The sequence below is a fragment of the Gasterosteus aculeatus genome, chromosome 8 (genome assembly GCF_964276395.1).
Source record: "Gasterosteus aculeatus chromosome 8, fGasAcu3.hap1.1, whole genome shotgun sequence".
Classification (NCBI taxonomy): domain Eukaryota; kingdom Metazoa; phylum Chordata; class Actinopteri; order Perciformes; family Gasterosteidae; genus Gasterosteus; species Gasterosteus aculeatus.
In genome coordinates this window covers 18,412,870-18,439,714 of record NC_135695.1, presented here as the reverse complement: position 1 = coordinate 18,439,714, position 26,845 = coordinate 18,412,870, and the positions used below count along the sequence as shown (strand labels likewise).

General features: G+C 44.4%; 1 protein-coding gene across 7 annotated transcripts; it reads right to left on the bottom strand.

The window, feature by feature from the left end:
• Window positions 1-85: 85 nt before the first annotated feature.
• Window positions 86-25,162, bottom strand: slc44a5b (solute carrier family 44 member 5b). 7 transcript variants are annotated; one of them, XM_078108533.1, is made up of 23 exons: window positions 24,675-25,162; window positions 15,670-15,718; window positions 11,865-11,938; window positions 10,961-11,045; window positions 10,600-10,684; window positions 10,374-10,487; window positions 10,217-10,277; window positions 10,015-10,138; window positions 9,804-9,848; window positions 8,145-8,228; window positions 7,874-7,986; window positions 7,575-7,706; window positions 6,914-7,013; window positions 6,719-6,811; window positions 6,223-6,310; window positions 5,617-5,879; window positions 5,454-5,548; window positions 5,261-5,364; window positions 5,106-5,179; window positions 4,876-4,946; window positions 4,369-4,457; window positions 3,753-3,837; window positions 86-3,475 (listed from the first exon to the last, which is right to left on the bottom strand). In XM_078108533.1, the coding sequence occupies exons 1-23, from the start codon at window positions 24,709-24,711 to the stop codon at window positions 3,360-3,362; spliced, it is 2,181 nt and encodes a 726-aa protein (XP_077964659.1). In that variant the 5' UTR covers window positions 24,712-25,162; the 3' UTR covers window positions 86-3,359. The 7 variants fall into 7 exon arrangements, with proteins under 7 accessions (XP_077964659.1, XP_077964660.1, XP_040041239.2 ...); XM_078108534.1 differs by having other exon boundaries at window positions 86-2,157; XM_040185305.2 differs by lacking the exon at window positions 9,804-9,848 and adding an exon at window positions 9,470-9,502.
• Between the last annotated feature and the right edge of the window lie 1,683 nt (window positions 25,163-26,845).

Sequence of the window (26,845 nt, the reverse complement as noted above, 5' to 3'; positions counted from 1 at the left end):
CTGCTGCAGCGCTCAGAGCCGACTGCAAGTTTGCATCGTACAAAAAACCCATTCAAAACATCTTTTACTTAAAGGAAACACACAGTTAAAAAACACATGCAACCTTTAATAAATAAATATACACATGACGGTGGCATTTATAGCGTCAGCTTTCTGACCAAATGAGCAAACATGAGTGAAGCACTTAATAGCAACTGCATCTCTAGTTTGACACTTAAGAGTGAGCGGTAAGAAAGCTGCCGCACGTTCCAGCGAGGAGCGACGACTTGCTTGTGTCTACTTGTTGACTGCGGTGGGCCAAAAGAATCTAATTTCCAGACATGCGAGGGAGGGGGAAGGAATAGAAAAAAAAAAAAAAAACACTTATCAGATCTCCAGGGTTCTCCTTCATGGGAAGGAAACTCAAAGCAGAGCGACGTGAACAACGAAGAACACAACGACTACAATTCAACTGGTGTCGTTGTTCAGTAGAAGAAACAACAATAATGTGCAGGTTTGATGCCACCCGGAGCACTGCATGCATCATCCGTCTCCTTTCTGATACACAAGAGTTTGTTTTGCTTTTGCTGAAAGGTCACGTCGTACGTGTCCCAGCGTGTTCGTCTCTAACGGCGGCAGAAGGTGTGTGTGTGTGTGTGTGTGTGCGCGTCCTGGCAGTACTGTCACTCTGCGGCATCATGAGGGCAGGTTCTCCGGTTCGACAAACACGCCACAAAGACTCGCACGCCTGAGTCACATCTCAAAGATCTAAAGGACGTGAATGAGGACGTCATTTCAGGTGATGTATGGTCTGTTTAGGAAAAAGAGAAAACATCAGAAGTGTGATGCCCGTGAAACACGAGGACAGCTGTGCCACTACTTTATTACATCGGTCCTTTTCACAAACAACCCGCCTGTCTGACGCCAGAAATGCGCATTACAAATGTTGAAAAGCAACAAATTAAAAATGATGAAGTGAAGAAAAGGAAAAACGCATTTAAAGGGGAGTTCAGTGTTCAGTCTGAGACACGGATATCTTTGTTTAAATGGCTAAATGCCAGATGTTGTTTTCAATAATCAGAGGCAAGAGGCCTCACATTAAGTTGTCTTAATTAATAAAAATATTTTAAGTGCTATGAAAAGGTTCTAGTATTAAAGTGCATTGAAATTGACATCAGATGAGCCCAGCTCCTATCGCCTGTAAAGGAAACATCTCTTTACAGCCACCTTTAAAAAAAAAAAAAAGGTGAGTCATCAATTTTGAAAAGATACATTGACGGGGAGAGTTAAGATCATTCCGTGTCACGGTACGCACGAGCAACACGCCAAGGCTCCGGGACATTGCTTCTACCTCACCATCCACTCCTAGTCCTAACATCTGGAAGAGCCGTCACAGGCTGCTGAGTGTCGCCTTAACAAGTTCTATAAAAAGGCCATAAATTAAAAACGATCTTCAAATGCAAATCATGCAGCTGCAGGATGCAATTACACACTCAATGAGGAATTTCTTTGAAAAAGGCACTTAAAAATTGAAGCACTTTGAACTGCTGTGCCATTACGTCCTTGTGGTTATAAAGACGGTGGACGCAAACACGTTTCTCAATGTGAGACAATATAAGGTCAAAAACGGCAATATTTTACCATTTCACGGGAGAACTAGTTGGATGGGCTTTGGCATTCACACCTCAACAGCAGCTTCTGCTAATGACCGGCCCCACAAGAGATTAAATGTAAAAAATAAAAAATAAAACACATAACAGCTGGCATTTACCACAATCTCAATAAAGAAAGAAATCACAGATTCCAATAGGAAATTAGTGTGAAGTATGACTGTGGCTACACATATTAATATATATATGTATTAGAACTAGAACATTAAAAAAATACATATTTACAAGAACTTGTGCGATAAAAATCCAATAAAAAATGTTTGGGATACAAACTGCGTTTCTAAAATATCAAGGCCATTACTCATTTGAATGTGGATGAAATAATCCGTGGAGTTAGATTATCCATAACAGCGTAGTGTTTGGTTTGCTCGCCCCGTGCTTTGGTAAATGCCTTTTCTCTATCGCCGGCCGGCCGTCCCATCGTTTCTCTTGCAGAGGAGACGCTGCAAGGTTTTGTTCATGTAGAAGGGCCGCTGCGGAGAGCCGTCGTTCGCCTCCAGGTCCCACACTAGGAGGCAGCAGTAGCAACGGGTTTACATCGCAGATGGGAAATACACTGGACAATACTTTAAACATTCATGTTTATTCCAAAAACATTATTCACATTTCAATTGGATTTCATTGATTAAAAAAAATGCCCCTGTACAAAAAGAACACTGAATAACCTCCAGATAGATGCGTGTAGTATACTTAGTATTAAAACAGCAATACATCCAAACCATCCAATAAAAAAATTACCAAAAATGGCTTTGACATCCTTATATAAACGGTATCGCAAAAGGTTCCTGGTGTTAGAGCTAAAACCACGGATTAAGAGGGAAACTTTTTTTTTCACAACTAGGCACATAAACTAGTGGCTGCATTCACAAGTGTCCTGAAGACGGTCAGGTTCTGTTCAAATTCCAAGCAAAGAAACAGAATGTCTTTTTAAGTCTTAACCTCCAGCAAAGTCTGGTTTACAGTACGAGCATGATGGAAACCTTTTTCTCGATCATGTGAAGTGACAGAAACCTGTTTTTGCCGAGTGCAGAATGACACCTTATTTATGGATCTGTGTGTTTGTGTTCGTATAAATACGGTGAATGAAAGCAACCGATAAAACCAACGGCAAACATCAACAGCCAGCAAAATAAACATGCTCGACAGAGGAGATAAATCACATGGGTCCTTCCCCATATGTGAAAGTGCATACAAAACATGATTTTACACTAGAAGACCAAAGTGCGACAAGAGGGTGTTTCCATAACTGCACCTCTTCTTCACGGCGAAGCGCCCTAGTCCGTCAGTGGCGTCTGTACATGTTACGGTCCTTACGTTTGTCTATGCAAAGATGCTCCTATCATATTCAGCCTGTGCGTCCGTCCTGCGAGTTGACATTTACCCTCCCGGTAAGGCAGAGGTCAGCAGAGGATACAGAGAAGGGAAAGAAAACAAGCGCGGCAGAAAAAAAAGGCAAGTATCTGAGTCGGCCCAGGAGAGGAAGTAAGCTGGTCTTTTTAGTCCCTCCCCCCCTCCTCCCCCTGCGCTTTTTCTGGGAGGACCTGAAGTAAAAGCATGTCCTTTTATGTCCAGACCATCCCCGGCCAGGCTGGGATGCATCCAGCGTTTGATGCTTAGCCCTACGGTACTCGCTCCGAGACGTCGCGACCATCGCACTTACAGCTGATATGGAGAAGCGGGTCAAAAGTTTTAAAAATGGCCGCACTTCGCTCAGGAGGCAGCGCACAATTTGGCCCCCTCGTCTCCTTTGCGCAGGATCTTGTGCAGGCCGGGGGACATGTAGTAAGGCCTGGAGGGAGAACCATCGTTCCTCTCCAGGTCTTCACCTGAGACCCGGTGCCAGCACAGCAGAGGACAGGACGAGCGGGAATAGCAGACAAAGTGGTAAGAAAGAGAAAGCAAAGCAAAGACTTAGTAGAGATAAATATTCAAAAGGGCCATCCAGCAATTAGAGGGCTGAGTGAGCAGGAATTGTTGGTTGTTATTCGAGGTCAGTTTCACCTTCAAGCTGCTTGTAGCAGCAGTGCTCACTACAAGCAGCCAGGTTTTCACATTGTGTCGTGCAAATTGATGAGAGAAATAAAACACCCGGAGCATACTCACAAAAGCACAGGAACAGCGTGTCCACGCACATGGCGTACACGTTAAGAAAGCCATGTGCAATCACGTAGGATCCAAATATCACCGTCTGCAAGAGGCCAAAGGACGGAGTCAGGATGCTACTCTGTCAACGTTGATCACAACAAAACGATCAAGATAGTGTGATAACAGACATGGATCTGCAATGACGTGCTGCCTCGTGGAGCAAAGCAATCTGACACCCGTAATAGTGTCAAATGCAATTTAGCTCTCCTCCCTGACCCTTAATTTAGCTGTGCTTCCTGACCCTTTAACGTGGGGACACGTGTGATGTAACACATGCCGGCGGATGACGGAATCAATCAGATCCAACTGGGGCTACCAATAGGAAATGAGCAGAGTCAGCGAGACTCCGAGAGGCTTCATTCTGAATGTTTAAAAAGGCTTCAAAAAATGTTAAACAATTTAATACACACATTGAGATGTTGTATACATTTGCTAAACTAATGCTCCAGCACGCTCTCAACCTGTTTTTATCTAAAAACGTAATGGCTGAGCCAGAGAAATACCATAAACTACCGAAGAAACTTGATTCAGTCTCAGTGGTTATTGCTGCTACAATTCTGCTACAATCCCTTACCAGTAGGGGCACCCAGGTGTAATTTAGGGATGGCACCCCCTCTTGAAGGATGGGTATTCTATGTGTGAAGACGAAAAATGCAATAACACCTAGAAAACACAAAGAAGAAAAAAACTTACTTACTTAGTTACTTTATAAACCTTTTAAATAAAAATACATAAAGGATTCAAGGACAAATCCACCAAGATGTTTTTGTCAATCATCAAAAATGTTCTAAGAATTGTGGAAAAAGGGGGAAAAATTAGTTATAAGCACCCATACTTTTACTGCTATATTTAGATCTATACATCTTACACCTAAGGACAAATAGCCAATAGGTTCTGTACATGGATTTTTGGGGGTAACTACTAGGATTAATTCAATCTCCTGTAATCAAAAGATATGTAATCATTTCGCAGACCAGCAGACAACCTTGGAAATGAAGTAAGGGCACAGCAGAAAAATCCTCCCCCTAATATTGTGGTCATAGTCGGTCACTTCCCAGACAGCAGGTGACATGAAACTCACCGACACTTCCTGTAATGAGCAGTTTCCCCAAGAAGAGCAGAAAGTCGGTCACCCTGTCCAGCACATACACCCTACAGAGGAGGCAGAGTGCAGGAGAAAACAATGTCACACGCTGAGACACAAAAAAATGTACCCGCATTGAGTCGGATTGGAAATCTACATCTGCTCAGTTAATTGTGTGTGTCTCAGCCGCAGGTGATCTGTACTCGGACCTTTCTTTGGACGCTTACCGAAGAACGTTCCTCAGCAGGAGGTGGAAAGCATCCTTGGAAGAGGTGCAGAAGCTCTTCCCATATATTGCTATCTGTTGGGGAAGTGAAGCATTGAGGAACAAGCCAAAGCCAAATAAACAAATGAGTCCACAGCAGCAGCTTTCTGAACTCACCATTATGTATGCGTTTGTGTTTACAAACTTGATGAAACGTTCCAGGCACCAGAAGCAGCATTTGAGGCAGGAGAGCACAAATCGAGCACACCCGTTTTGGGAATCTGGGGGACACGTCATCAAACCATCAACATCACGTTTAAATTATCCAGCAAACCGTGTGAGATTCGCGTTCGCAGAGTCGCCGCCGTACCTTTCAGTTTGCGATCGAGGTACTCTAGAACAATTCGGATCACTTGCACCACAGAGAGGATCAGAGAGCCGAAGGCCAGAGAACCCGTGTGGTAGCTGTGAGGCGAGAAAACAAGTCGTAGAACAGACATTTGACTTCATTCTGAGCCGGTTCGGTTTCTTACCGTAAGGCTCGGGTAAACGAGGACACAAGGGGGCATGGAGGGATGTCTTTGGGCTTCTTCAGGGCCCAGTAGTAGGATGCGAAGGCCCCTGCCAGGGTGCACTGACCCAGCGCGATGGTGAAGTTCACCAGCCAGAGGAACACAAACAGGTTACAGAGATGGAGGACCAGGATGTAGCGGTAGTACGCACTTTCCCCGCCGTAGAAGGCAAACATGCATTGTGACCCGGGGCACACTTTGGTGATATTGGTCTGACTGAAGGTCTGAAAGAAAGCAACAGATTTTATCTGGATGTGCAGTGGGACGAGAGCAGTGTGACCTTGTATTTGATTCAATATTTCTGTTTACGTTTAATTCACAGCCAAGCAGGAGAATAACATTTGCCAAATAATTTTTGCTCGCTGTCAGCAACTAACGTCACCTCTATTTAGAGATCGATTCCAAGAACTCACTGCTAAGCAATCAGATTTTACTTGTTGGCAATAAGAAAAGCCATTGCATTCATTTTGATTGATTACAGACAAAGTTTTCACAGCGCAAGAATGAACATTGGTTACAAGAATGAAGGATGAGTGACACCAGTATTTCTCCAGTAAACGGACTCACCTTTGGACTGCATGCGAGGTTGGCATACATGCATTTATCATCAGCAGCTGTGACCTTGTAGACGGCATTACCCGATGATGCTAAGAAGCTGAGGACAAACTAGTTAAGGGACATTTTATCCACACAGCAATAAATGCCTGCTGATGAGTCTGTTTTGGTACTTCAAATGTAACAAAAGTATTCAAACAAAACTAGATGTAGATTATCCACTTACACAAAGTCATCTTATCCGTACAGGTGTTGCTTCGTCATTGTTAAATGCGTCACGGAGACAAAAGAGCACAAGCTTTCTTCCATTTTCAACAGAATGAGAGAACTAGCACCCATGTTCTGTAACTACATAGTTACATTTGCTTTTATTTGTGTAGGCCAATATGGTTGATGATGCTCATATGCATCAACCTCAGCAGTGCATGATCTATTTATTCACAGTTTATTGCATAACACAGCGGAATGAAAGAGTTCAGGAAGCAGCTAGAAACAGAGAGGAGGATACACTGCTGTGACGAGCCAGTAGGCGATGCACACGGCCAGCAGGAAAAAGGTGATGATGGGGTAGAGGAGAGTGGACATGATGTAGCTGACGGCCCTATAAATCAGAGAGATCAAAACATTGTTTTTTTATTGTGCCGCATCATGAGAGAAAAAAGGAAGTCAAATGCTACACAACAGAGCTGCTGTTGGGACGTACCTGCTGCTCTCCTTGAGTAACGCAATGGCGATGCGCAGCCTCGCCCGCAGAAATATCAGGATAACAAAAATGACCACCTCAATTATTGAGAGCACGATCACTACAAAATAGAAGACACGTCTCATTAATAGTTGAGAGAACAAATGTGTTTTTACGTCAATGTAGCATTACATTTTTTTTGGGGGGGGGGGGGGGATACAATTGACAATTCAATTGTATTTTTCAATATATTACCTTTTTTTCCCTGACTTTTCTTTTGACATAACACATTTTGACTTATTTTCAAAACTATTTCCGACCTAATATTTCTTTTTTTTTGATGACATTTTTCAACAGAATATATTTTTTTACTTTAACTCATTTCTGCAGCCTAATATTATTCAAAACATTCTTCAAACCAATATTTTTTAATGTTTTTTACCATTACATTTTTTGATCTAATATATTTTGACCTTTTTTCATGACATTTGACGTAAAGTTTTGACTTTCTTCAATAAAATTAGCTGAAAGATTTAGATTTTCACGTGTACCGGGACGGAAACATGTTAATGATATGATTTGGGTTAAGCGGAACTTAGCGGAATGAGCATCGCGCTACAGCCATAAGGGTTTGGGATAACAATGGCAAGAGTGAATCAAACGGGACTGGATAACAACATACTGAAGATGAGCCACGTCTGGCTGAGCTGAAGGTAAACGCCGAAGTCCGAATGGAAGCCGATATCAGAGATGGTGACATTAGCACCCGGCTTCCCTCTCAGAGAGCTGTACTCCCAGTAGCAGTGCCAGATACCTGAAAGACGCAGCAAGGAAGAAGGAAAGGATGCGACATGTAAGGTGAGACAAATCTATATCTGTCACAGATTGCCATGACAACACGCCAAGACGGCCGAGAAAGTCAAAATGTAAAGCATGCAGGTAACTTCGCTGACATGTGTACAAAGCACACGCCGCACTCACCGAAGCCGACCGCAGCGATGATCCCAAAGACAACGAGCCACAGCAGCACACCGGCGATGTAGCGCAGCAGGAGGATGAAGACCAGACTGACCATCATGGTGAACACCAGACCACTGCAACAACACCAACACACACATACTGCGTTCTGACCCGGATGACAGTTGGAAGTTATTGTTGTGACTTGTATAATTCACTGATGGGTCAGATTTCTTTTATTTTCCCCCAAGTACATAAGAGCACATAATCCAATAAATAGTGAACGCATTCTCACAGGAGGATCCAGTTCCAGGAATTTGCATAATCCTCAAAGATCTTGATGCCAATTTCTTTGGCATTCAGCAGGCTGGAGATACTTCTGTGATGGGGTTACAAGGTGAGATGGGAAGAGATGACAAAAAAAAGGATTTAATAAAGACAGAGAGGCGGACTGTGGCAGTTTTGTGCCACTGTCACTACAAAAAGGTGCTTGCTAGGGTTTCTCAAAAAACATTTTAGACACTTGACTCATCTTTGGTACTTTTACAATGACAAACAAAGATGGATACAGTTTAAAATGGCTTCTGATTGTCTCAGCGTTAGGAGCTACGTATGAGAGACATGTTCTCTAAAGCAGCATTAGTGTTACTGAAGCGCTCGGCAGCAGTAGTTCGTTATGGCGGAGAATGTTACATGTTACTGAATGTGATACGGAGCAGCTACTAGTGGACGAGAACATATTAATGGATGAGTCAGATTAAGTTAGTTCTATTCACATAACCAATAAAACAAAGTGCTTCAAATAGTCAAGATAACAGACACAAGATGAATTGTATTGTTGATCCATTTCACTCATTTAAAAAAAAGAAAAACTTACACAACATCTGAATCTTTATTTATTAATCTGTTAAATGTCCTTTTGAGGATTTTAAGTGATGCACTTTGAATTGCCTTATTGTTGAACTTGCCTTTAAAAAAAAAAACTTAACCCAAGTGAAATTCAGCATCAAACCAAACATACTTTTGTCTTAACAGTGTATTTGAATTACAATAACAACCCGGGGCTTACTGAGATCTCCACAGGGACAATATTACTACAAGACACAACATTGCTACTGCTAAGATCTGACCGCAGAAACACTGGCCTATGACTGAGAAATCCCTCGGGGGCGGACAGAGGAGGGAGAGAGGACGAGACAACATTGCTGCCGCACAAACGCAATGCTGAAAGCTGTTGTGAAATCAAGCATAAAATGAACAGCTGTTGTCCAACTTCCTGCAGGTCAGTGAAAGCAAGTTTATAGACCACTGTTTGGATCATATGCAGTACTGTTTTGTAAACCTGCATTCAAATCCGGAAAGAGGAAGCAAACAGTGTGACCAGCAGAGGGCAGCACATCCCCTCCCCATGGTATCTGACTCCAGTAGTAGATGATGTTTTCAGGCGGATACATGCGACAAACGATTGCATTATTAATCTGTCCTAATTCCCGTCCACTGCTGCAGGTGGAGGGAAGCAGGAACAGATTGTAAATGATAAAGAGGCAGGGTTAGTCTACACAAAGCTACTGGCCATAGCGGAGGCAAAGTTAAAAAGCTATAATAAAGCATTTTGGAGACCTGTCCACTGCTTGTTGCACCGCTGTTACTTGGCTACGAAAAGAAAAGCATTAAAGCACATTATCTTTCATACTCGGGGCAAACACACGTTGGTCAGACACAGAATCATGTATGTTATCATATCAGCTCACCGGTACATGATTTCTCTGCTTATCCAACATTTAGAGCCATGTCGAGTCGATGGCGTGGATTAACAAAGCAGCTCGTAGCTACGCCTGAAGTTCCAATGTTGAACTTTCCCGTAAGCTGCATTTTCATGCGCTAAACATGCAGACGACTTTGAATGTGGTTGGACACATTCCCGGGCATCAGTGACGATGCCCACTTATCATACCCAGTAATATCAGTCCAGAGCTCTCTGGGTGCCGAGTGGGCAGCCCTATTGACAGTATGACAGTTTTAAAATACTTTACATATACTTTTACCAAAGCAAATAAAATGCAGATTCTCAATCTCATCTCATACATTAGTTTGACATGTTTCACGTAACTTAACAGGTTGAGGAACAACATTAAAGATTCACACAGCAGGGAAACAGATCTTACTTGGCGGCATCTTTGAGGTCGTTGACACTTCGCTCGTGATTCTCACCGTCTTTGAAGATGGTCTTATTGGCTACTGTTAAAATCCCATTTCTTGTAATGAAATCAGGAAAGCACCGCTGAAGGACTGAAGCACATTTCTTTAGTGGCCTGGCCAACAGATAGTGAGCTGCTGTTGTGATTACAGTTATTCAGATTCACTTACAGGGTCTGCTTGGCACGATCATTGATGGGCAGTCTTCATCTTGAATGGCTTCTACAACGGACTGAGAGGGCAATAAAAGAGATGGCAAAATAATTAAGTCAAATCTAGTTTGTATGAAGACAAAAAGGACCTCCGACAGTGGACAGCGGTCTCTCACCTTACTACTAATATCAAAGCCCGGCCTGCAGAATTGCTTGTAGTACTCCCAGCTATTGGTATTCCACGAATCCAGTAGAGTTGCAAATCTGTCAGGGCACTTGGAGACACAGAGCTGGAAGAGAACAACACTTCCTTTTAATGAGCAAACCCATCAATCTTGCATAACCGACCGTGGAGGACAGGTTGAAATGTGTCGGCGGAAGGGGCTCCGTTCAGTCTCTTACCTGGGTTGTAGGGCACTGGAGGTGAACCAAAACTGCAGGATTGGCACATTTCAACATGTTGAAGTAGAATAATATGGATTTGTTTCTGTGGAGAAAAATGGGGATGATAAAAACACACACACACACACACACACACACACACACACACACACACACACACACACACACACACACACACACACACACACACACACACACACACACACACACACAGGGATGGAGTGAGCCGTGCAGTAAAGCTCGCCATAATCAATCACAAAGCATCACAGTGTATTGGGGTCGAATCCTCACGAGAGTGTAAAAATAACGGCCGTACATAATTATTACAGCGTACAATCATTTCAGTCATGTGTAGACTCACGCATTGGGGGTGTTTTGGCGACCGCAGAAGTGTCCATGGCTGTCAGTCGGATAGACGATCTTGCTGGGGTCGCCATGGAACCAGGCTAAAAACACAGCACGGCACAACTTTAACATTTGCTAAAAAGTCCATCTCTCGCCCGGATTGATACGTGACTCCACTGACAACCAGCTAGAGAGGGACGGCCCCCTGGCGACAGTATTGGGACTTCCTCTCCCCTAATATGTGATGTTTATCGTACATGCGATAGACAGAGGGAAGACATGTGCAGTCAGGTGTGCCGGTTAAACCAGGATATGTTTTTCCGCTTGATGAAGCGGTGAAAGAAAGTGGCAGATTGGGGGGAAAAAAATGAGACTGTGAGATAAAAAGAGAGACAAATTGAAGAAGAGGAAATGGAAAAAAGGAAAAATTGAGGTCAGACGGAAAGAAAGTACTGCACCGCCTCAGTCCTTTTCAAACAAAGAGGACTTTTGTCACACTCAAGTGAACTAAACAGCTTCAGGAGAATTTGAATGAAATGAGAGCTGGAGGGAATCACTGGTCATCCAGCCAATAACAAAAAAACAAACACAGAAGAGGCGGGTTGTGGTGGATCTCCGTCTTATTAGAAAGACTAGCGCATTCCCTGAGGGAGCTGCATTCCTCGACTCCCACGCAATTTAAACAATCAAGACATTTTGTTAAACAGCCCACCATGAAATTAGCAATAAATCAAACTAAGGGAAGAAAAAAAGAAGCTTATGTTCTTCTCAAGAACATCAATCGTACATTAAGATCATTGCAAATGATTGTCACACTTCCTGACCAGAACATCATACAGTATGTGTGTGTGTGTGTGTGTCTCCGTGTGTGCGCGTGTGGGTTAAGGACTTTGCAAACAGCAGCATTGTGTCAAACTCACCCACAGTACCCAGCGCGATGTAGCCGAGGATGACAACGATGAATATAACACAGCACACCACATCAGTGCAGCTCCTGGGAGGGGAAAGAAATGTGTGAAAAATTGAAAACACATAAAATAAGGTTGTTTATGATCGGTTGTCCTGAGAAAGACACATGCACATTGTGACAGAGAGAGCACGACACGGGGGTTCAGCTTCACATCTGGATGCAGCATTTGCTACCAGGTATAACAAAGTATCATCTGTGCTTTCTGGAACTGTAGCAGAGGTCTACTGACTTTCTCATGAGACTGAACCCCCCCACACTACCATTCTGCCCCCTCCCAAGCCAACCGTCCCACAGGCGCAGAAAGCTATTTGAAGTTTACCTTTGTCTCCCTCCACAGCATCATCGGCTTGCTAGTTTAAAACAGTCTTTCTCTCTTCCTCTCTCCCTCCTTTCCACTCAGAGAAGCTGTCAGCCCAGCCCCTTTATAGCCCAATCCCCCCCCCCCCCCCCCCCAACTATTCAGGCTGAGCGTACTGAGCGCAACCTTGAACAAAGCTTATCTCAACCCACTGTGCCCAGTAGTACCACACATAGGCTCCCAGTAACACCATACGCGACGCAAATTGACTTGAGACCCTCATCTCCTCCAGCTTTCAACCCTTCTCCTCTTTCATCCAGAGGAGCGAAGCCGAAGTCAAAAGGAGGCCTGTGATCAGAGATGTGACAGTGTTTCCTCTGTGTAGTTGGTTGAAGAGTGGATTGTCTGCAGCATGGTAATATGGTCCTTTACGGCCGACTCAGCGGCATCCAAATACTATTTCATGATTAAGCAGCAGAGTGTAGAGCGGCTGGAGCCCTGATGCACACAGATCAACGCATACCATGCAAACGTTCAGCTTCAAATAGACACGTATTTACTTACATTAGTCAGTGTGCTGTTACTCGTCTCTTAAAATAAATTCACCACTTATTAGTGGGGCTGTCAACATTAACGCATTAATCTATGCGATTAATGTGACCTAGATTAATGCAACAAAATATTTTAACGTAGTTAACGCTTGTTTGTTTACTTAGTTCACCACAGGGCCGCTAGCTGCAGTCAGTTACATCCAGATGGAGAGAGCTTTTTGCATTGGAAGTAAAACAAACAGAGGTGTGACATACAGCAGAGAACTGTGCAGAGGAATTACTCCACGTGTCAAACAGAAGGGGGGTGAGTAGCAAACGGACCACTTAATGCACTGCTATGTTAAGCTAGCTGCCAGGCTGAGCTAGTTGCTATGCTACTTCCATCTCAACATCTAACGTTACCCTGCTCGGCACACAGTCTGCAGAGGACCACCACTGTGTCCCTAAAAGACGTGGTTTGAAAACGCTCTGGCTAATGTGGGGAGATTTGTGTTTCAAATAACATTAACAATTAAACAGTGTCTAAAATACACACTTTCTAAAGTGATGTCTAAAAAGATTTCTAAATTTATGTCAAGCGGCTCAGGTGGAGTTTGGGAATGTTTTTCTGTCCCAGCGGGGCTTCTAATTCTCCCCGCTCCTCATTTAAAAATGAGACAACTCCATTATCATTGCTCTGAGTTACATTAAGACTGTGGATACCTGCAATTTCATCTCCATTAATAGACCACAAATAAAACAACTCCTTTGTATCTTGAGGCAAACATCCCAACCGCAGCCAAAACCTCCAATAACTGACACTGGAAGACAAAAGACTAAAGGAGCAGTTGGTTGCCATACAAAATGAGACTCAGGGACTTGGTGTAAATTATTTTCCCCCAGAAGAGCGCTGCAATTATTTTTGGGAGATAATAGAGAAACAAAGGCTGTGCACAGCTCCACCCTGGGGAAGATTGCTCCGGTTTTAGACTGGCAGTGACTATGAGGAGTATAACAACAACCCAACACACTATATGCAGCTTTTGCTGACATCGTGCATAATGCTAACAAAGAGAGACATGGGAATTCAATTTCATCATATTTTAAAAAGAAAAGAACAAGAGAAAAGGATGTCAGGGTTGCCATAGCAATGGTTGCATTCCTTGTCTTTGAATCCCTCTCCATCCTTTAGCTGGAAGATGACGTAGCGATCACTCTGCAACGCATCATATGATTAAAAAGGGAAGAGATCTGAGGGGTGGGGGTTTTAAAGCCAACCTCGCCTCTCCCAAGCCGTAATATGTTACTGTAGATCCGTCTGCATTATTAAGACAAAGTGCACACAGCACTACGGTGCGAGTACAAAGTCACCTTTGAAACATGCAAAAGGGAGCGTTGAAGAGAGCCTGACGAAGTGAGGGGAGGGAAAACAACTCGGCTTTGCTCTCTTATCTCCGAAAAGCAGGCCAGATCCAAAACAGCACATCTATTCAGATCCCACCCTGGCCTCTTCAGATGGGAAGTGGGACTAAAGGGACCCGAGCATTGCTCTGCTTGTGAACGGAGCCTGCTGGGGCAGTGCCGCTTTGACAAAAGACAAAAGAAATCCGTGCTGGAAGTTAGAGCAATAAGAAACTTTTGTGTCAGTGTTATGTTTGCTGGGCTGATATTCTCAGCGATCCAAGGTGACAGATGGCAGCAGCGCCACAGAATAGCATGAGTTCCATTGTGGTGTGAACCTGCCAGCCTGTCTCTGCTTTGTAACAGACTAACAGGAAAGGACATCTTGAGGGTCAGATCTGCAGATTATAGGGAAATTCCCCACGGTCGTGAAGCCGAGAGCGACTTTCTGTAGCATGCTATACGCCACATTAAAGGCATTACTACATAAAGGCATCCTAATATGATTGTGACTCCTCTGCGTAGATTTTCGATGATATTGTAACAGTTTGAATAAACACAGATATGGTTACTTCATTTTGGTACCAAGCCCACGTGGAAACAAGACGACCACAGAGTCGGTTCTCCCTCAGTTCTCATTAAGAAAAGCCTTCGAGCCACGGAAACATCAAAGTATCTGTGGTGCCTTCATCCAGCTGTAGCAGGGAAATGGGCTGAAGAGGGAGGTGGGATGGAGAGACACAGGAGGACTGAAACATGCCTTCACAGCGGCCTGCCGAGCTGACATTGAACATGAAAGGGAGAAGAGCCTCCATTACCTCAGAAAATGACTAAATCATCAATAGACCCTGTGGGGACCCAGAAGGGTTTTTATGCATTATTGCAAAACTCTGCTCGTCATTGTGCCGGAAAGCAATCATAAAATGTAGACGTCATTTTAAATATCCTAATACATTTATGTCGGGGCATTTCTCAATCCACAGTTCATCATTTGAATCAATTCATGACTTTTTTTTAGTATTTTGAAATGACAGTGTCCCAACGCGGCTGCCCACCTGACGGCATTATTTCTCTGTACTATATCGATATAATTGTAGACAGTAGGCTGTAGTTCAGCAGGAGGAGTGCTACGGTGCTTCCGCTGGAAAACCAGGCGATGCAACAGCCCCGGTGCCGTGGGCCACATGGGTGTCATTGGGAGAACTCCAGCCACCAGCTTGACTTATGGCCATTGATCTGTGCGGTGGAGTGGAAGGAGCTGCCGGCACTCGGCCTCAATCTTTATTAGCGTGGCGTGACGAATGATCAATCTATCAACGCGCCGACTTGGGTGTGTACCAAAAACGTTATACAACGGACAAAAATCAATATACATGGAAGACAGTGACGAATGGTGAAGAATTAAAAAACGGTTTCTTACAAAGTCCTAGCGGTAAGTGTACATTTAGTAATTCACTCATTTAAGTGTATGATAAGTGTTATTGTACTATAAGGCAAGAGGGGATGATGTGGAGTGTGTGGACTACCTTTTATGAACAGGCCCTCTGAAGTTTGGGTCAAACTTGCGCGGCTCACCTATAAGAAAAGCAGAGTGGGAGGGATTAGCATAAAACACAAACACAAATAATATCTAAATAGATATGTTGTGCATTTCTTTCAACATTGACACTGTGTACAAGTAATGCGCACCAGAAAAGTTAACCCGCTGCTCTATTCAGCCGGCCGGGACGATCAAACTAGGCCTTCTCACTGTGCAGGGCGAAGCTGAGACAGAGAAGCAAAAGCCAAAACAATGCAGCTAACGCAGAAATCACCTACAAATCCTCATGAACAACTCTAAGCTAAACAGCGTATATGGCGCGCAGCGAGGATTCCCCGTTTGATCCAGCAAAGGGAACACTGAAAACACCGAAGTGCCATCCGTCCCAGGGGGGGATCACTACCACGGGGCGCTCTCGCAGGTATGAGGAGGCATCTGCATTCATCAGCAGCTTCTTCTTGGACGCCCACGCAGTCTCCAGCCCAGTTGAAACTCTCCAAGCAGCTGGGGCGCACTGAGGGGAAGCATGAGTGGTCCAAACCTCCCATCTGCCCATTATCACACTTGATCCTGTCGAAAGACGTAAATCCCAGCCGTGTTCCTGAAGCTGTGAGGGATGAGCACACTGTGCCGCGTACAAAAAGTCTTCTGAACGTACTGTGAAATGTAATGACGCCTATGTTAACTAGCCTTTTATTTCTTTCGGCATACAATTAACAACGCAATGCCAGCAGTAAATGTATCCCAATACCGTGTTGGCTGTAATGGATTCTGCCTCGATCCCATAGAGCTCAGAAATTATGCAAAAACTATTAAAAAGACATACTGCTGCACTGGAGGAAATCATCTTCCACCACAATCAACTTGGCAAGTGTTATTCAACAACTGTAGGTTTCATTATGACTATGCTTATGGAGTAGTGTGTGCTACAGTTTTAAAATTGCACAAAAGTTTGAATGACACATTTTTAGGAAATAGGAACAAAAGGGATTTCAGAGAGACGCAGACAAAAGGGTCCGAAATATGCATTTCAAGGATGTGTTCAAACTGATTCAGCTGTAAAAATATCATCAGCTAAATCAACAGGAAAAGTTGTATTATAAAACACCAGTTTAACCAAACCAGGAGAGGCAACGTGAACCAACTAGTCTCTGCTAAATGGGGACATCACTGTGACGTCAATACCACTAACGGCCCTGTTGGTCTACAATACTGCATTGGTTTGCCTTATTACTTATAGTAAAAATTCTAAAACCACAGCTACATCTCTAGCAAACTTAACACCGAGACATAGGCGTTAAATCGATTACGACATTGTGCAGAGCGTGTTAGATCAGGAGGAGAATTATTCAGTGTGTTTACATGGTGGTATAATTTGAATCTTTGCTTAGTCGGACTATGCTATCAAGTGCTATTATCCCAATATACATGGCAGTGAATAAATGGAATCATTGGCCGATACGATAGGTGGCGCTGTTTTCATTACAACTAGTGGTGATACAGCCATTTCCGCTTGACCGCTTCACCACTACTAACAACAACCAACAACAACATCAACATTACGAGAAAGATGGCGAACGGAGAGCAAGGTGAAGCTACATTCCTCTACTGTTTGTGCATGATGCTAATAGGAGCACAGCGAATGCGAATGGCGCTATTGGCTGATTTGATAACGGAGAGAAGACGCCGTCGGGATCTCAAGCATGCACAAAGACGCAAAGTCCAGGTTCTTATCCGGATCACCGTTACATGCCGCAATAGTCGAACTATCAACTGGATCGGATCGAGTTATCCAGGGGTGTTAGTCGGATCGTAGTCGGACCACACATAGTCGGACAAAGGTGTTTACATGAAACGGACAATTCGATTTCAGTCCGACTAAGCCGGTTATTCGAAGCCATGTAACCCCGCTGACAGTGGATGTGATGATGACAACTTTAGCTCTTTTAAATAGCAGCAGAGCGGCTAGCCGTGATACAAAACCATGTGCTTTTTTTGGTCTTCTCGCTGTTAAAAACCCCTGCTACTGTGCCGTGCCATCTGTTTGGCTGTCACTGAAAGCCAATCACTTCCGTTATGTTTCAGCTCTAAAAACGTGAGATGTTCAGTGTTAAGCGTGTAAAGTCCTCAGCCAAGGACACAATGTCACCGGACCAGGTGCTCACTGCAGCGTTTGCACAGCACTGAATTTAAGTGGATGCTACGTTCCAAATGACCTACAAATGATTCCTGCACGTGAACTAAGAACAGCTCCATACCAATTAGATTGTTATTTGCCACATTTGTTTACTTACGGTTTGGAATAAAACGAATAGATAACAAAGAGTAATACTGTCAAACTATCACATTGTGAACATGTATTACCATTACAACCCCATTAGCAACCGTGCATGTTTTAATGACGGAGTAATATATTCCACTGTATTGTACCAAATGTTGCCTCAGATGGTTTTGTATCCTGGTGTTTGCTGCTACACCCGCATGGCCAGCAGGTTGTATCACATTAACTCACATCAGACCTAATTAGAGATGCAGCTGCTGGGGGGAGGGGGGGACGAAGATTCATAGCTGTGTACTATGTAGGCTGAACTTACTGTACTATACTGTAGGATATAAAAAAAAAAGAAATCTCATTGATCCTCCTCGGTCGTGTGAAGTCACAACAGAAGGTCACCACAGTGCGGGGGACACGGTGACACAAACAAGTTGCTCCATATGGCGAGTGCCAGTTGAATCCCACTGAGATCTGGGAGAGCCAGTGGTGGGAGGACCGCCGTGGTTGAGGCGACTGTCGGGGAGCGATCATCGCAAACATGTGATTGTTGCATAATCCAAAACACAGAGGACAGCGTACCGAACGATTCTGTAGGGTTGCGCACACCTTCGCTCCGACGCGATAACACCGAGGTGACAAGAGATCGTGCTTATTCAGCAAGGATCAAATTAGCTGCTGTTCCAACTCACTACATCAGCTTGACTCCTCACACAAGGTTGTTGTACTTCTCTCCGTCCCACAAAACACATGTCAGTGAGGGAGGGGGGGGTGAAAGAGAGTGGGGCAAACCATCACTGACGCCTGGATACAAGCGGACTCTGCATTAGACGACGGCTGTTCAGACTGCAGTGCGGTGCAGGACACGAGGGTGGTGCACTGGACGCGTGCCGCCGGCTGCAGTCGGGCTGAGGGAGGTTCTGTGGTCAACAACATTCGGAAAAAGCCCGGCGGGCATGCCGCACTGGGACGGCCAAAGTCTCCGTTAGAGCCCCACTGACGGCTGCTCTTCAGCCTGGGATCAGTTTACAGGGGTGAGCACCCAATGCCATTAATGAATTTTGTGATACAGAGATATTTTATGATAGAATGCCTTCTTCCAACAGGGGTTTAATGACAGCTCTATAAATAAATTGAAAGGCAGAGTAGGAATGCCTCACTCGGAAGCGAGTACCTCGCGTCACACAGATACTAAAGTATGTGTAGGAGCTGCGATAGACTGCTGAGAATCAACTTCAGAGTGCCTGTGCAGGAAAACGAACCAGATGCAGAAACCCCGTCCAGAGGGATAAAGCTTCTGCAAAAAGTCACAGAAGTGGTTCATCGCCCCGTATTTTTCACCACTTGGGAGGAGACTAAACTGCACACCCGTCTCCTGCAGCTCGTGTTCTCCTCAGGAATTATGTGCACGCCGACTGAGTCAAAAATGTAAAGCACGCAAATGTCAAATATAAAAACGGTAGGATTAGTAATCATGCAGCACAGGGCTGTGATCACACCCTCCACGGTACAACTTTTTGCACTTTCTCCGGTGTTTTCCAGCTCGCCACCGTAACCTCAGCCCATGCACAGACGCGGGCAGACACAGGCAGCAGTGTGCCCGGGCCCCACCGGGCCCTGCTGTCCAACACAGACCTCTTTCATCCCGTGGTCAGGCAAACAGCTCGCACCCTGCAGGTGCTCGACGTGGGCTGGGTCAGAGGGGAAGGACCCGTTTTGTTGTTGTTTTCAAAACACTTTTAAGACCCGGAGAGAGTGAAGTGCTGCTAGTTGGTCACAGCTACATCGGGTTAGCTCAAGCTACAAATAAACACAAAATTATAAATAGAAAATGGTAAACATTCTGCATAATTATGTTCCTCAGCAGGGTAGGTACATCCTGTGAGCTGTACACAGTACGCTCATTCATAATTGATGGAAGAACTGGCTTCTGCCACTCCAGAGAGGAAAGCAGCATCAGACTTTTGGGCTTTTACTCTTGTTTGTTTTTCTGAATTTGCATTGCGTGATGGGAAGGAGAATGGGTGGAGGCGATGGGGATTCGTGATCAGTGTGTCACAGTTTGAAAAAAAAGAGAAAACACTCATCCAACTAACTCAACTCAAACAAAAAAATGTAAAACACACGTTGAAGTCTCCTCCACTTCCCAGAAAGAAAGAAAGAAAAAAATGAAACTAAGCCCAAATAATTAAAGCAGAAAAATAGCTCCAGATGGCTCCCCACTTTCATAATATTAATGTAGAGATAATACACACGAACCTTCTTGTGTAGCACCATCACTCCCTTTTCCTCTGGCTTTCTTCCATCTGCTTCTGAATCTAAAAACATTTTTCCTGCCGCGCTCTCATTCCCCCCCCACTGGAAAACATTACAACCTCTCAAGGGCTCGTCTGCTCATTGAAACAAGACAACCACACGCAGATCTCTGCTTTAGGTTTGACCCTCTCAACTATTAGCAGATGCTCAAGGACTATAGGGACACATCGGTGGTGGGTCGCCCACGGGGTAACCTATCTGTGCGGGAACGGCGTTAACAGTGCACATATTCAGAGGCAAGGCTAAGACCCGGCGCTGTCCCCACGTTGCCTCAAATGCAGAGGATAGTGGGATCCCCCCCTCCTCCCCAAGAGAGGCGTTTGCATCCGAATGTGTCAGACGCTGACAGCTAGCTCGCGGCTCAGAGCGGAGCAGCGGCAGTATTGTGGTCGGCGCTTTGTGACCTTGGTTACATCTGCGGGAGCCTGCTGGGCATCAGTGACAGGCTCAACTGGCTTTGGGTTGGACTCATAAAGACTTAAGAGGGTATGCCTCATATTGATATCCAAATATGCTCTAGACACACAAATACGAATGCACGCGTCTGTTCTCATGTAAGAGTCTTGATGCTTTAATTACCCGTTGCCTTGTATTCAACTTCCTCAGGTTTTAAATGTTGATATCCTGAAAAAACAGACAGACAGAATCGCACCACGAAAGTATGTGAAAATGAATCTACACTGAAAACAGATTACTGTAAGGAAAAATAAATCTCACACTTGCAGCTAGATGTATTTGCATGTTTTAGCAAAAAATGGGATTTTCAGCACTCAGTACTGATCTAAACGACTAATTAGTGTGAGAAGTTTCTGCTGTGTACATTAACACAGAAAACCCATCATCTCCCTTGGCCCATTAAAGTTTAATGTCAGGCGAGATGCATCCGAGCCCCAGATTCGTAACGGTAGGAATAACAAAAAAAATCTGCTTTTGCACATTAGTGTTTTTGTCTGTGGCCACTTTGCGAAGGCTGTGGTGCAAACTCCTTTCTGATCAAAGTACCTCTCCATGACGTCTCCAAAAGTAGCTGAATCTATCAAGAAAGTGGCCGAGCCGGCTCCGCCCCTTCATGACCCCCCAAATCCCTACCCAAAAATTATCATAATGAACAAAGACAGCAAAAATGGCTATTGTTAGCGTGTGACAAGCGGCGAGCACTCCGGAATATGCACGAACAGAAAAGTGGCCCGTCCTGCTGAATGAAGTGAGGGGACGAGCTCATTGCAGATACTAGATTTGCTTTTTTATGAACATCGCGTCGCCTTTTTGATCGCGCCAGCTGCATCATTTAGCAGATTAAACCTTTTAAAAGTAGTTTCGGGTCTCGCTGCGCATCAGAGACCCAAAAGCACGAGGGTAGTTTTATCCCTCACCCATTTCCAGTGGGTCTTCGGCTTGTGTTTCATAAATCACTGCCTTCTAGTCGTAGACAAACACTGACTCCATTTGTACTGCAAATGGGATATTTAAAAAGTCTCCTTGGTGTCGCTTCACGGCTCAACGCCCCATCTTCATGGACTTCAATAAATCCCTCGTCGAGAGCTGTGCAGATGTGAATCTGAAATTATTTACTGACTCACCCCATCATTAGTGTGAAGAATACACTTCCAGCCACTGACATCTACTGAGAAAATACACAATATTTGTCACAAAAGAAGATAACCTTGTTAAAAATAACGAGCAGATTTGACATGAAGACTCATAAAAGGTGCAGCTGCACCGTGGCGTGAGCGTCCGTCTCCATTCAGACGGTTATTTGCAGAGAACAGCGACACTTAAAAAGCCCGTGATGGCACTTGGCCTTTGGTGCAAAATGGGCCATTGGAGCCACAACATCCTCCGACTGACATTTCACGGGAAGAGGCTGTGAATGTTGGATTCTAAACCAAAGCCCTCAGCTTTCTGTCATCGGCTCAGTACAAAAACGCAGCGTTTAGGGAAGCTGCCCATGCGAGGAATTTGTTAATTAACAGTGTGCCCGACTCAACACTTTCTGTGGTGAATGGAACTCATATCTAAATTGTTACTTACAAACCTGTCACAGAATGATTACGAGCCATTTCCTTCTTTTATGACTGACTGAACGTTTCACTGAACGCTTGCTACATGTATAATATACAGACCCCTCCGCGGCCAGACGCCAATGACGGGACGGCAGGTAGTTATGTTCTTACACACATGGCTGGACTCATCAGTGCTCGCTGGTCTGTTGCTGCTTTTTATGGAGGGGAATGTCATTTATGTTCATTAACTGAAAACACCAACCGCATAACATGTTAGGGCTGGGTGATTACTCCATGTTGATGAAGAACGGCATCATAACCGTCCATCATCCTGCCTTCAGTTAAACATTCCCTAATTTTCCCAAAAATATACTTCTTTTTCAAGGCAGTAGGAGGGGAAACAAACTCCTCTTCTGTGATTTCTCAGTGTCACTGCAATGTGGCACGGTTAGCAAGAAACCTTTTGTCTTGGATTCTATGGAACGGACATCAGAATCAACAGACAATCAGTTTAGCGAGTCGTTCTATTCCACCAGCTGAATGGGAAATAATATACTTGACAGATTCAGACACTTCTACCCCCTTCAAAAAGACAAAAAACTGCAGGAACGTCACCGGGAAAACTGCAAGTTTGAGTATACGGATGTCCAATGTGTCTTTTTATTTCATAATCAGGTGTGAGACCAACATTTTCTAAATTTGCTGAGGTAGCTGATGACATAAAGCAGCTGACCCAAACACAGTGAGGCCCCATAACTCCCTCCAACGCTCCGCTGGATCAGTGGATGCAATATGATGTGCCTCAATTAAACTGTCTCAATAGATTCTATGCAATTCCCTGGGGAGAAGCGCTTGAGTTGACAAGAGGAAAATATTGCAGGTATTTGTACGACACACACCCTGCATCATGTACAGTATATGATAATAATAATGACACACAGGCTCTACGTTGTGTCTCACGCCGAATCTGATTTTACTTTACACTTGACATAATCTCTAGAGTCAGGTTTGTGTTGATAGGCGTTGAAGCCCCCCCATGGTGAGCTGCACGTCTGCCGAGAGCCGTGACCGTCGACCGCGGATGACAGGTTGCAGCGGTGATTGGCACTGTGCTGTAGTCATGACATATGAGGGTCAGCGTGGGGAAAACACAGTATTTCTTCCATCGTGAGCGGACCTCGCAGCGCTCTATCTGAAGATCCTCGCTCCGACAGTCCTTTCGGTTACATACAACTCCCCACACTGCGAGTACGCATACTCAAAAAACCACCAGTGTGTGGTTAAATTAAAAAAAAAATCAGCGGTGGACGGTTATCCTTTGTCTCAGAGGACGGCCACAGCGGGGCATCTGGTGGTGATAAAGGATTATTTTTGCTTTGATAAACAACATGATTACCAAGGCAGGCTAATGGACAGAAAATCTGCCCTTGTATTAAATATATATCCTGGCGCATCGAAGATGTCCCTTGGAGACAGTAAATCCTGTGTTATCATCAACGTTTACAGAGGACATTGATTTGAATCCTCATTTAGTGGCAGAAATACCTGCACCGCATTTGCTACTGTTTGGTTTTTTGAGAAGGAGGAACAGTGGAGATGCAGACTCATTGTTGTTAACAGTTTACTACAATATTTTGCATTAGATATATATAGCAAAATATAGCATAAACGTGTAAACCGTGAACGTGTATTTGATGTAAACCCATCTGTCCCTGAAGATAAAATGTCTCAACTGCAATTCATCATTGTGAGAATAAACGTTGGCGGGCTGCTTTTCTTTGTCCTGTTCGGGTTTTGGAACAAAACAATCTGACATGTGTTTTTTTTCAGATATAGTGATGTGCATTTTCCACTAACGTTAAATTCTGACAAAACCGATAGATCTGCTAATCCATAACACATCGGCATACCGATCGATTACCGAGATAACGTCAACGTGCTCTTGTGTCGTCACGCCAGTCGACCCGGTACCGTTAGCTACAAATACAAAATAACGTTACGACCAAGTGATGACAAGTGGAGGAGGAAAGTGATGCGACTTGATTGTCTCCCATCCAGGGGACTTATTCACCGGGGTTAACGGCAATAACCGTAACGTTGTAACGCCGGAATTAACGCCAAATCGCCACCAAAAGACGCAACAACAAAAAAAAAAGCCCGTTGACATGTTTCGAGACAGCCGTTTAAAACACGACCGTTGACGTTGCCGCGTTTTCGACGTCAACCGTCAAAAATACCCCCCAAATAGTTAGAAACTGACAATGGGAGCTTAGCTAACGTGCCCGTGAATCACAACAAGGGGTTAAACGTCCCTCGGGCGGAATAACACCTTTCTTCCCCGTTGTCTCACGTCGTTACACAGCAAAAAGAGAGATACAACAAAGACGAAGCGACACTCACCGTAGTGCGAGGAGGGGACGTCCGTATTTCCAGCCATGGCACTTAGCGGGGCAAATGCGACGTCGCCTCCGGTTTTGGAGACCGCATACGAGAGTCGGGGTGAACCGCCGCGGTGATTTTCAGCGCCTCTCGCCCCGGTCCCGTCGAGAAGCGAAACGCAGCGGGAACCTGGAAGAGGCTCTCGGGGCTCTTGGAGGATGCTCGCGGCCACGCAGCCGAGCGTCAGCCGTGTTTACAGCGTGACGTCATTAATTATTCCAAAAACGTTCTTAAAGGGGACGTGCACCGCGGCTGCTGCTGCCGCCGCGTCCTGTTTACCCTTTGTTTAGGTCAAAAGCACATCGGTCCCGTGTGCTTGGACCGCCGACATGAATATCCGTAGGATCCATAAACACATCTGGATCGGATGGCTTGCGAAAAATGTCTGTGACTGCAATGCGCCCGGTAAATTGCAGGATGCCATCTTTTGGTTGATTAATACCACAGCCAATATTGTAGGAAGCATGCTAGTAGTGCTGCACAGCGGGGCGTTGGGTGAAGAAACACTGCCCTCATCCGGCCATTCTGTGGCACTGCCAATATTATTCTCTGCAACAAACTGTTTTTAACAGTGACATTCATGCTCTAAATGTGCATGAATGTCACTGTCACACACAGGTGGCCTTGATTGACACCTAGCTGGTCAGATGTCAGTCAAGGCCACCTGCGTGTGTGGTCCAGGTCCACACACAAGAAAATATTACACACATATGGGCCCTTAAAATGTGTTATTACTGCTTGTATGTAATTAGTGTTTATTTATCCATTGAGGAACAATACTGAAGAATGCTGAAAACAGAAATAATTTAGTGAAGTAGTATGCTATAATATCTCAACATATATACTTTCCATGTTAGTATTCAGTAGTGACTAAGGCCAGGATGTGGCAGCAGTGACTGCAAATTGGGCACGATAATTGAGGGGAATCCTAGCGATGCAGGGTTCAATTTTTGTATTGCATCAACAAAATAAGACCAAGACAGGAGAATGTTGCAGCCAAGGAGATTCAACCTGGCTTTACCCTGAATAATAATTGAACATCGTCAAACGTTATCCCTTTTAAATACCATCACATCTAAATCGTGAAATATTTCATACATTTTAATGTAAGATTGGATTATAAATGGGCCAGGTCATTTGTATTCCCCTCTGACATCTAAAAAGTGACGTCTCTCTCAGTGCTTTCTGGATAAAAAAAAGTAATAGAAGCTCAGGGAGCCGAAGGCCGGGCATTAAGAAGGGTGATGTGGGAGGATCAGTGCCAGTAGCACACGGAGAGAATCAGAATCACCTTTTTGTGCAATACAATCGTCTTGATGACAGGTTTTCAACCTTTTAAGGCCCAGAACTGTTGCTACTGATTTACATCCTCCAGAGATCCTCTCATGAGTCTGGTTGTGGGAAAAAAAAAAGAAAAAGGCCACTGAGACTAGAAACATCTCATAGCCAGCAGATGTAACAATGTAAAGGATTGTTTATCGGTCCTGCTGTAGTTTTTATGTTTTCTCAGAGAATTTGTGTTCTTTGAACTTCTGTTCATCGACATTAGATGCAGATGGGTTTGATGCTATAAATAGAAGCCAGATGGAACCTATTTGGAATCGCACTACCTGCTGTTGTTTGCATTCCTATAATTTTAGAAGTCAATAATATTTGCCACAGTAATAATCAAGATTTACTTACGCAACATAAGATCAGTAACAGAGCAAATATTAACTGTCAATATGAAGAAAAAACAATGTAACGCTACGACATGACACAATGTCAATCAAAGCCGTTATTAATTACCAGCAGTACGAAGGTTCACTAATCCTGCATGGAGTGCCCCCGCTTTCTGAAACACAAGATAATTCATTTCTCTGCCCTTTTTGCAGTTTGGAAAGTGATGGAGTTTTTATAACAAGAGGCAGAAGGAGACGCTCTCAACACAATCACCCTTTGTCTTTTTCATTCAGCGCTCACAATTGCTGCAACAGCAATCAGCTCTGCTGACTCGCATAAATTGAAATCCCCCCAAGTCACACAATTAGAAGGAAGCGTTTAGGTAACGCTGCACAGCCGCAGCAGCGCTGCATAGACGGCCGAGAGAGATAAACTCAACGGCTGGGGGCCTTTTTCATCCGCGAATCAAT